The sequence below is a fragment of the Homalodisca vitripennis genome, chromosome 4 (genome assembly GCF_021130785.1).
Source record: "Homalodisca vitripennis isolate AUS2020 chromosome 4, UT_GWSS_2.1, whole genome shotgun sequence".
Taxonomy (NCBI): domain Eukaryota; kingdom Metazoa; phylum Arthropoda; class Insecta; order Hemiptera; family Cicadellidae; genus Homalodisca; species Homalodisca vitripennis.
Genome location: NC_060210.1, coordinates 98,368,144 through 98,380,773, shown reverse-complemented (window position 1 = coordinate 98,380,773; position 12,630 = coordinate 98,368,144). Strand labels below are relative to the sequence as shown.

Here is a 12,630-nt window from a genome sequence, read left to right as displayed (position 1 = left end):
TACGTATTTCAGTAAATAGAGATAATAATTATTAAAACTCAGTAAAAAATGTATGTTGGTTTAATTTCCTGTCACACTTGAGTTGATTCATAATTTATTCAAAATAGTTCGGTTTAAATTCCATTAAATCATATTTTGATATAATTAAATGGATACATAAATATTTAATAATAATGTAAAAGATAAGTGCATGCGCACCTATCACACGTAACTCTTCATCGTTTGTAATGTTTTCTGTTACTTTTCTTCTTTTCGTGAACTTTTATCAAACAAATTGAGTTATTAGCTTAGTAAATATATTCGTTATATATAGCGTTACTTTGCTAAACTTAATTGGCGTATTCAATGGAACCATTTCTCGTAAAAGGTACCGGTACTATATTTCTTGCTTACGTTCATAACTATGAAAGTTTAGTAGATAGTTACAGTGATGTTCATGTCATCAATAGAACGTTGGTAGCAACTAACAACTGATACCTCTCAAATATGACACGTTTTGCGCCCCCAGTTTGTGAAAGCGTATTTTTAAAGTAGACGTGCTTGCTTTTGCGTTGACGGATTTCGTTAGAATAAGTACCGTTAAATCGTAAAAAAATTCAAAATAGCTGGTATCTTTTAAAATTTGTATAAATTATGTAAAACAGCTGACGCCTTTCAAAGGCAAAATGTTTGTCCTTTTAAAGTCGTAATGCTCTCTTATGCATTGACTGATTCTCTTGAAACAAGTACCCTTGGAATTGTAATAAATGTATTAAAATAGTTCATATAAAGTAAACCTTTTATAGCAATAATATTTTTTGTTACTTGACCTCAACAAATTTAAACCATTTCGTCGCCATTTTGTTAATATCTAAAATAACTTAACAATCATTACACTTACTGTTCTCTCATAAATTTCAACTTATGTGCATATTTTGTTTCTGTTGCTTAAATAAAAAAAATTATTAAAAACAAAAATCGGCGGCTAGCGGGTAAACGGATCATTTATAGACCTGTGCTTATATGACATTTCTTGTTTGAAATACCGAGTACTATTGACCATATGAATTTGTGACACCCTTTTGTGAACATCCTGTATTATGTGTCAAGCATTACTCGATGTATTAGTATTATAATTATTAGTTTAGATCCATATGTACTAGTACATAGAATACCACCTAACTCATGTGATATGTTAAGCATATCAGTCAATGCATTATCAATATGCATCTTAAGGAAGATTCTTTGTTCAGGAAACTATCTGTGTAGTTACGAGGGGCTTTCTCTTGTGAGTTAAAAGGTTCCAGTACCGTTTAAACTCCTGGTAAGTTTTAACGAGCTCTTATACACCCACAAGTGCCCGCATATAGCTGACTACTTTAACAGAATAAGGATATTCAGAATAGGCTAAGCTTGTAGTAATGTATCATAAATCGATAGCGCATTAAAAACTGTAGCAATTGCATATGACACTTACTATGTCTCTTTATTTAATTTAATATTATTTGGTTTCTTATATTTAATTCTTCCCGTATTAATTTAATATTTGTTTTTGGGTATAAAATACGTATGAAATAGTAAAAGTTTTGAGTTGTTTCAATGATGTATTTAAGTTTTTTTTAGGGCCTATACCTGTAAAACTTGTTCAGAAACTATATATCTCGAGATTAAGAATCTCATGGATATTATAATCTTTATCAGAGAGAACTCTTGGGGGACCAGAGTACGTTCCTGATTTTTAGTTCGTAGATGTTTGCACTCACAATTAACATAGGGTTGGTAATTTAATAATAACTCGTAAATCAACATCAGTAATACTGTAATGAAAAATTCGACTGTCGCTCCTATGTCCCAGTGTATGTATTATCACACAATTTTCATTTTAATGAGAAATATAAATATTTATGATTTTTTTATTATTATTATGGACTATTGTTGTACTTACACTTTAACATAATAGGCAAGGTATTACGTTTTCAGACTCAAGTTTTACCTCAAGTTCAGAGTTAGTAGTAATAGTAACAAAAAAGTAATATAATATAATATTAAAAATCTAGTTCACATTTTTAAACGTTTCAGTTTTAACGTAAACGTTTTACTGTTCGTAATTAATGTATTTTATCCTATATGTGTTTTTGGTTATATTTGTTTGTATAAAAATATATATGAATAAACATATATTTTTATGGAGATTTTACATAAATTTTAAATGCACATTATTTATACATTGTCCTCCTATTTCAAGGTGCATGCCCTTATGAAAAGTTGTCATACCCCAATAGACATCTCGACAGAAGGCGAACGCTACCCACAACATTACCCATCTGTTATAATAAAATGATAATGGTACATACATGAATATTTCTCATACAATAAGAAATTCTTGTTTTGATTGAAGAAATGCTGAATAAATATATGCTCGGATCCATAGGGTCCTAGGGTTTTGGGTTGGGAGATGACAACGGTGTATGCATACTATACCAATTATATTTAATAAAGGAAGAATGTAATAGTATTTAAATAGTTTTGCCGCCATATATTTGTGCCAACATGACCTTGTCAGATTGTAGTAAACCGACTGTGGGATCAATATGTGTATACAGACACATACAGTACATATACATACCTTATAAATATAAATTATTTGAAAAATGTATTGCAAAGCACTAATTTTAAGATGGGCTGAACGGATTCAGCTAGACATATTTTTAGATAGTCATTAATGACCGAGGAAAGTTTATAAGAATTTAAAGATAAGGAACGTTACCTGGTATATTTGTAAGTCCACAATAATTTGTAATATTTATGTTTCACAATCCAAAAGTAATTTCCAATAAACATTTGTTGACACTTTTATTTTATGTTAGAAAAATTAGCTGAAACATCTGTTTACATATGCCTTAACATGTAGGCATACAGTAGTTAATCGGCAGTGTTATACAGGTAGAAAATAAAAATGTAAAAGCTTAAAGATTCCAGATTGCGTCAGTGACGAATTTCAAACATCTATTACATTGTAAACCTATTTAAATACCGTTATAAACTCAATCTTGATAAACAAAACTGTGAATGTTACCAAAAACAAGGTGGGCTTCCTATACTGAATGTTAATATACAAAATTTTTTGTTTTTATTATGATGACCCTAAATAGTCTCGAACTAATAAGATTTAAGTAGATACTGGTGGAAATTAAAACTGCACCCTTTTAGAAACATTCAGGTTTATTAAATCAACTCGCCTTCGGCTCGCTGGGGGCTACGCCCCCAGGCCCCCAAAGTAAACGCTTGCAAATTCGGGGATAAGCGGAATTCGGTGACTGGTTAAGTCCGGACATTAAGTAAATGACAAGGGATTTAAAAATTGACCTTTTTCATAGATTTTTTTCCGGATTCGTAAAAACTTTTGACTTTGAGGGCATTTTGCGGTTAAACCGTTAGAGATACGACAAAAAGTGACTGGACCTTTCTTGTTGGAAATTTAATTTTGTCTTTCGATTGTGCCCTCAGATCTGATCTACGACCTATGGTTTAGCCAGAAATGAGCTCGGGAGAAAAGTCTGCACGGGTCAGCTATCTTGAATTGTTTAGTATAAACATAATAAAAACCGACCTCAAGGCAGTATTTTAAGTCGAACAGGGGGTTTAATATCACCAGGAGACTATCTAGTCAAGGCGAGAAATTCCCTGGGTGGGTGATTAATGTTAAGGAGGTTAAGACAAGAGGGGGTTTAATTTCGTCAGGATATTGTCTGGTCATATGAACAAATTCCCAGGGGGGGGTTAACGTTACCGGGGGATAAGTCTCCAGGGGGTTATCTGGTCATACCAGGATCTTCCCAGGGGGGGGGGGGGTTAAGAGATTTCGTGACTGGTAAAATTCGGACATGAGGTCATGGCAGGAAATTCCCTGGGGGGTTTTAATGTTACCAGGGGGGTTAACACATCAGGGGGTTGAATGTACAGGAGGTTATCAGGTCATACCAGGAAATCCCCGGGGGGGGGGGGTTAATATTACCGGGGGTTAATGACACACTTGGGCCTTTTTTAGAGGGTATTGTGTCTGTGAACATAATAAATATTCCTCTGTCCCTATCTACTATTGACGCTTAGCTAACGCTCAGCCAACTCCCGAAGTCACTGAACCTTTTCTGTAGATCACGTGATTTCCTAAATCCCGTTTAAAATTTGTTTTGAGTTACGACCAACCGTTTAGCCGCTATCAAGCCCGGAATGTAAATTTTTAGGCGAAAATGTCCAATATTTTCACTTAATCGCGTTTTGCGGTCAAACTAAGAGAAATATAGTAAAAAGTCACTAGACCTTTTTTGTAGGTCATCTTATTTCCTAAATAAAACGTTTGTCTTATTTTGACCTCCGACCAATGGTTTCGCCGCTATCGACCCCAAAAACAAAAGTTTCGCGTAAAAGTTACAACAAAATTGTACATAATCACGTTTTTCGGCCAAACCAATCGAGATAGGGCAAAAGATTACTGGACCTTTTCTGTAGATCGCGCAATTTGCTAATTTGATGGGTCAATTAGATTTGAGCTACGACCAACGGTTCGGCCGCTATCGGGCTTGAAACATTATTTTTATCGAAAAAATCTCTGGAATTTCAAATGTTCGAGCGTTTTGTCGCTTAACCATGGAAGATAGAGCAAAAAGTCATTAGACCTTTTTTGTAGTTCACTTCATTCCTGACTATGAATTTTCCGTCAGATCCGAGCTAGCTCCAACGGTTCGCCCGCTATCGGGCTTACAAAAAATGCCTGCAGGGGTGAAGAATGCGCGATTTTTTGGGAATTTTTTTGAGGGGTTGAAAATGAAAAATTCTCACTTTTCGGGATTTTCCTGGTGGTTACACGTGGAAAGCTATCTGTGTACCAAATTTCAAGTCTCTAACTCATCTGGAAGTAGGTTAGAATTAGTATACGTGAGTGAGTGAGTGAGTCAGTCAGTCAGTCAGTTACACATGCGGTTGTATATATATTAGATTCAAATGTCAATTATTAACCTTGTATTCCACCAAAACAATGTTTTGAACAATAGGTTAAAATTACTACTTCCTTAGGCAAGGCACTTTCGATTTAATATTGGCTCACTGTCCTCAAAATACGTGAGTATAATATATAAAAAATAAAATAATAATCTTGAATAAATCTGAATGAAATAAATTAAATAGGCTTCTTCTCAAAACTAATAAAATAATAATAATAATAAACTTCTTTCAAATTAAATTCTCAAACAAAACTAAACAGTTCTCAACAGGAATTTTTCACAAGTTCCTACAGGATATGGTGCAGCACCTGCAGCTCTTAATTTTTACTACAATCCTTAGAATTTCAATTAAATTTTACGTTTGACTTTAATAAATAACTCCTTTACAATTCATATATATATATTATAGTCCTCACTCAACAGAATTTGATCGTTAATTTCAAATTTTCAATTCCAATTTTAAATTAATTCACTTCTTAATTTTGCAAATTTCAAATTTAGAAAAATTTAATAATTCAGTCAAAGTACTTAGCTCTTTGGTCGTGAAGGTCTTGGAGTTCGGTATTAATATAATTTATACCGACGGATCCTACGCCCGACACTAGTTTTAAACTCGCACTAAAATGACTTTACTCTCTCGCTTCTCAACTCGGAATGGTAGCAGAACGTGGTTTCTCGGCCTGCACCGACTACGCTCCTGTTCCTGCAGGTCTGTTTAAATCTCTCCCAACGCAGGTTGGCCGCCTAACCAAGATAGAGTCCACTGTAAACTATTGTTTAGCATTCACTGCCATCAAGTCAGGTCTAGACCAGATTCCAAGCGCGTTGTGCCTGCCGCTGGATTACAATATAAATTTACTTTTTTATTCCCTATCCATTTACAATTCTAAAATAAATTTTTATTTATTAAATTTTTATTTTTATTTAAAGTATACCATGTAATTGGTATACACACCCCCCCTTAAAGCGCTTGGTATCTGCCAAGTTTAATACTTAAATCTAAGAAATTTATCTCACATCCTTTAGAAATTGTATTTCCACCTAGCTTTAACATGCATCATAAAATCTACAAAATCTTTTTTTTATTTATAATATTTGTTTTAATTTATTTTTGATAATATTTGTAAGAAGTGGCAGCATACTAGTTATCAAGTTATTTTAACCAAGCGTTAATTATTATAAATTCTTTTTAAAAGAGTCCATACATTATCAGATTGTTTTTGAAAACTTAAACAATTAAGTTCCCCAATAGAAACCTTGACCTAAACTATGGCAAATATTAAGAGTCCAATTGCCACCTACCTTTTTACAATTCTAAGTCCTACCATAAAGATAGTCCATCCAGATAATCCTTCACAATGGGTCGAACGAGGTAGACGGTGATTGTTGTTGTGGGATGTTTATTGCAGGTCCGGTCTGTTATTAGTTGGGTCGTCCTTGGAACCTTTGCCCTGCACGGCTGTGTGTCCTTGGCTCGCCCATTCACTGGTTGACGCAGCTTCATATAGAATTAAAACATATCCCCAGACGGGGGTGTCAGTTCTTATTTTATTATTTTTATCTATACCGTTGTTTATCATAGAAATAACAGTCTTTTTTCTTCTGTTCCCCTCTTCCTTGGCATAAATTTTATCAAACTAACAAGTTTAAATTAATATTCCAACATTCGTGTTAGTTATTAATTTACATACAAACATAAATAACACATGTTAATAACATTAATTACGGACCATAAGTTTTGGATTTGTGCATTATTCAGAAAAATAAATACTGAATTGTTTTAATACACTCCTCCTCTCCCAAACCATGTAGTTATCGCAACTGTTTACTTTACCTGTGCCCTTTTATCTAAATCATAAACTTTTTATTCCTCTTGAGGTTTTTTCAAGTTTAAAATACATTTTTACAAGATTACAATTCAAGTTAATATTTACAATTTAACAGGGCTGTAGAATTTCCTCAATTGTTCAATATATTTTAATTTAATCTTCCTTGTCACTGAAATTTCTCAAATCAAACATACATACATACAGCGTACATCTAATATAGTTTTTCTTCATTATTACAACTAATTTAATTCGTCATAATTTTTAATCAGTTCCTTTTTTAAAATTTTTTTTTGTAATTCAAATTATTTACCCCTCGGTAATTATTTTCTTTTGTTATATTTAAATATGCATTCTTCTTTCCCCAGTGGGTTTCACATCCTGCAAGTGTATTCTACGGAACTCATTCAATTCTTTTAAATTTTGAACTACATATGAGTTGGAGCTAATAATTGAAATTATTCTGAATGGTCCTTCATATTTCAGATCTAGCTTATATCGCTGATTTGTAATTCTACAATAGACTACATCATACATTTTTAATTGCCTGTGATTTCGGTTGTATCGGTTTCTTCTCGAATTCAGCTCATTTTGTCTTTTTAAATTTTGAATAGCTTCAACCATCTTTGCATTCTTATCTTTGCTCCATTTTTCATCACAAATATCTTTAATTTGCCATTTTAGTGACAAACCATCATTTGCTTTGAAACTGAACATTAATTCAAATGCAGACGACTTTATGCTTTCATTGTGACAAGTATTTAGGGCCATTTGCACATGGTACAAATCCTTGTCCCAATTCTTTTTACAGTTATGATAATAAGCTGTCAGAATTTGATTTAAATTTCGAATTTGCCTTTCACTTTTATTTCCTTGAGGAGTATAAGGTATAATGGTCCTTTGTTTTATGCCCAAATTAAACAAATAATTTTTGAATTCCTTGCTGACAAAATATGTTCCATTATCCGTCACGAATTCTTCAGGCAAAGAAAAATTTTTGAAAATATTATTTTCTAATGCATTAATTACATCACCTGAGGTGCATTTCCTGAGTGGCATTATCCAATTATATTTGGTGAAGTCATCTACTGCTATCAGGATGTATTGCATTCGATTGGAAGATGCAGGTAATGGCCCATAAATATCCATATATAACTTCTGCATTGGACGACTGCTCAGATTGCTGTTCAAAGGTCCTTGGTCCCTCCAGTTGCTACTTTTTGCTTTAAAACATACTTCACAACATTTTACATTATTTTTCACATAATCATTTAGTTTAGGGTGATAAAACCTTTCATTTATTTTCTGTTGTGTTTTTAAAATGCCGAAGTGACAGCCAGACAATGAGTTGTGATAATACTCGTATACAACCTTGAATAAGTGCTCAGGTAAATAGATCCTTTTAGAATTGTTTTTATTGTTCACATAAAATAACACCCCTTTTTCCACACTGTAAACATCACTATTGGTATAGTTCAATACACCCTCCATAATTTTAGTTATATTTACATCCTGCTTCTGATGCGTTTTTAGGTCCATAAAGCTAAAAGGCATCGTACTTATACTATTTATAGACACTGTTTCCTCTCTTATTACTAAGTCCTTATTATTTACAGTTTCATTGTTCATTTTTAAAGAGTTATCGTTCATCTTGTCCTTATTCACTAATTTTTCTAGTTCATGTAACACATTGTTGTCAACTTCACTATCTTGAAATAATCTAGATAAATAGTCCGCTACTGGGTTCTGATTACCTTTAACATGCGTAATTTTAAATGGTAGAGACAATATAACCTCCACCCAGCGCCCTAATTTTCCTAATTTACGAAATTGGGACAATACCCAAGCCAATGCTGAGTTGTCGGTCACTAAGTTGAATGGTCTCATTTCTAGGAAATTACGGAACTTATTTATTGAACAGACTACTGCCAAAGCTCCCTTTTGATAGGTAGTAAGTTTCACCTCACTTTCATTAAATTTCCTCGAATAATAGGCCACCGGTTTTAAATGTCCATTGTCCGCTTCCTGTAATAAACAGGAACCGAGGGCCTTATCACTCGCGTCGCATTGGACTGTGAACTCCTTGTTGAAGTCAGGGATGGCTAATACGGGGGGACGGGTAACCGCTCGTTTCAGTTTATCGAACGATTCCTGACATTTTTGGTCCCACATAAATTTGGTCGACTTCTTCCTCATTTCATTGAGTGGATGAGCTATTTCCGCATAATTTGGAATAAATTTAGAGAAATAACTAGTTATCCCTATTAACCTCGCAATACCTTTCTTGTCCCGGGGTCTCGGAGATTCTAATAACGTCCGTGTACGGTCAGGGTCCATTCTTATAGTGTCTTTGGAAACCAAATGTCCCAGAAATTTAATTTCATTATAACAAAATTTTACTTTCTCCGGATTCACAGTAAGATTATTTTTCTTTAAACACTCTAACACTTGTTTCAAATGCATATAATGTTCCTCCAATGTCTTCGGATACACAATAATATCGTCCAAAAAGGCGAGAGTGCAAGTAAATCTCAATTCTCCCAAGATTTTATTCATATATGACGACAATACCCCACTTCCAATTAATAATCCAAAAGGAATTCGTTTAAAGCTGTAACTTCCGAAAGGTACCGAGAACGTAGTTAACTCCTGGCTTTCCTTCGCTAAACTTATTTGATAAAAACTTTTGGTTAAGTCTATTACTGAGTAATAATTGTTTCCCTTCAAATGGTAATATAGTTCGTGCATGTCGCCTATAGGATAACTCACTCCTTCCAACTTCTTGTTTAACTCCTTGTAATTAACTACTAATCTTTCCGATTTTCCATCTTCCTTACCTACGAAAAAGGCTGGACTCGAGTACTGACTCACACTTGGTAGAATAATGTCCTGTTCCAATAATTCGTCAATAATTTTTTTTATTTTTAATTGTTTAGGTGGATTCAATGGATATGGTCTAAGTTTTACGGGTTCATGATCTTTAACTTTTAATTTATACTCATAATCTAGAGTTTTACCAATTTTGTCGGTAAATACCGTTGGAAATTCCTTTATAATTGTTATTATTTCATTGCTGGCCTCTTCGCATCCTATTTTATAAGTGTGATTGGTGTTCATACACGCTACTGTAATATTTTGCACAAATTTTATACACTTCTCTACATTAAAGTCAAATCGACAACAATTATTTTTCAAGTCTATTAACAAACCAGAATGTTTTATAAAGTTCGCTCCTAAAATTGCTTTTTGGGCTAAGTCCTTCACTATAAGAAATTCCACTTTCCAGGTGAACCTGCTATCATCATCAAACTTTAGGACACTACTATTTAGACCTTTGTTAACATTTAGAGCGGAACAAAGTTAAAAAAAGAAGTTTTTATTTAATTTGTTGTAAATAAAAAATTTATAAATTTTTTGTAAAATAATTTATAATTATAATTTTTTTAATAAAAATTTAAAATAGATTTTTATAATGTCTTCCGCTCTAAATGTTAACAAAGGTCTAAATAGTAGTGTCCTAAAGTTTGATGATGATAGCTTTAAAGGTTTCTGATAAAAAGGTACATAAAATTGGCCAAATTAACATGGGAAGGATAGGGCATACCGAACCCCCTTAAATTTTTATTTTTATTTAAAGTATACCATGTAATTGGTATACATAACGTTAACGTTGTGATATGATATTTTAACTGTGGCTTAAGGAAAAAACAGAAATATATACTAACATGCCTCAACGATCGATTTATTCTTTCTCACATAACCGAAAACAAAAAGATTGATAAACGCAAAACCTTTTGAATGATTATTTTGGAATATTTGGATTGACTTAATAAGAATTTCCACAAAAATGGCTTATTTTTAGTTCTACGTATTTATATTTTCTTTTCATCGGGCCAACAAAGCAAACTCTTCCATAGTTCTGTTAGCTTCTTCTACCAAAAGTATATGACAAGGGCTAGAAATAAACTCTTTTGAACCGAAGTACGTTTCAGAGACCTTTGTATGAGTATTTTCCTGCCTGGGTAACAAGAATAACTCCTTACGTAAAGTAACTATAGTGAGAGAGGTTTATTCTATACTAGTCTAGCTCCAATTACCCCCTTTTTAGTATAGCGTCTAAATCTAACTGGATCAAAACTTGACTCCTTGAATAAGCGAAATGACAGGACATCAGGACATCATCACTTAGATGGCAGTGGCTGAGCAGTGTACACGTAAACAAAAGTTGCTCTTCCAAACTTTAGTTATTTTAGCGTTTAAGTGCTTAAATGTATTTAAATAGTGAGTTTTAATTGCTTCATAAGCCCATATCAGTGTTTTAAGGTAGTTATTAAGTGGTATCAAGTGTATTTATTTGTTTTGTACAACAGTGAACCAAACATAACCTACAATGTCGATTTCGTGTAGTGTTTGTAACAAGGGCCTAGGTAACAGGCTAAAGGTTACTTGTTGTGACTGTGATCAATCCTTTCATGGATCTTGTGTAAAGATGAGCAAGGTTGATATTGACTATCTGGCTAGTGAGCAAGTTGTGTGGAGGTGTGAGCCTTGCAGTGTAAATAGGCGTAGCAGTTTGAGGCTGGAATCTAAGGCTAATGAAGGAACTCTGTCACTGGAGGATGTCATGAAGTCAATTGATGAACTTAGAAGTTATCATAAGGTGTCCATGAGGGATTTTAATGAATCATATGAACTACTGAACAATAAGATTGATGACAACACTGATGCCCTGAAAGAAAACACAGCCAAAATGCGTGAGTACCTAGAAATAATAGATTCTCTTAAAAATGAAAATAAAAAGCTGAAAGAAAAAGTGCAGTTGTTGGAAACTAAAGTAGAAGATATGGAGCAGTATTCTCGGAGGAACTGTATTGAAATACAAGGAGTTCCATCTAGTGATGACGAGGTATACGATAGTGTGAAAAATGTGGGTCAGGCTCTGGGCATGGAAATAACCGAATCAATGGTTGATGCATGTCATTTACTGGGGAAAAGACCTAATGCTACTGATCCTCCGGGAATTATAGTCAAGTTTGTACGAAGAATTGATGCTGAGACTTTGTTGTCAAAAAGAAGAGGTAAGAAGCTGTCCACCAGGCATCTAGGACTTTCAACAGACTCTCCTGTCTATGTTAATGAGTCTCTAACACCAGAGAGAAGGAGGCTATTTGCCATGGCTAGAAAGGTTAGGTCTGATAAGAACTATAAGTGGCTATGGGTTAGAGGTGGGAAGATTTTTCTTAGAAAATCTGATGGAGAACCAGTTATACTTGTAAAGTGCCAAGCTGACTTAGAAAAATTGTAAGTTATAGATTAAATGTTTTTTTGTTTTCTTTCAAAATAATATAATTGTTGTTGTTAGTTTATTAGCTGTTACTAGGTTAGTTTGTCTTTTTGTATATTTATTGAATACTATTAGATTAACATGTCACAATATGAAACTATAGATTTCATTAATAAAAATGCTGGTTTTGTTGTAATCCACCAAAATATAAGAAGTTTAAGATCAAATTTTGACATCTTTTTAGCTGAATTGACAGCAATTGAGAAACCTCCTCAAGTGATTGTGTTAACAGAAATTTGGGTAAATAGTAACGAAACAAGTTTTTTTAACATCCCCAACTACTGTTCTTTCTATAATGCTAATGATAAATATAGGGCTGGTGGTGTAGCTGTATATATCCACACAAATATCAATCAAACTAAAGCATCAGATGTGAAATTTAACTCAGCTGATATAATAGAGCTATCATTTCAAATGTTAGGTTATGATTTCATAATTTTAGCAATTTATAGGTTACAGCAAAAAACCACTGATTCATTTT

At 33.3% G+C, this 12,630-nt stretch overlaps 1 protein-coding gene across 1 annotated transcript; it reads left to right on the top strand.

The window, feature by feature from the left end:
• The first annotated feature begins 11,294 nt into the window (after nt 1-11,294).
• Nucleotides 11,295-12,110, top strand: LOC124361132. The gene has a single exon (XM_046815168.1). It carries the CDS (start codon nt 11,295-11,297, stop codon nt 12,108-12,110), a length of 816 nt encoding a protein of 271 aa, XP_046671124.1.
• The last annotated feature ends 520 nt before the right edge of the window (nt 12,111-12,630 follow it).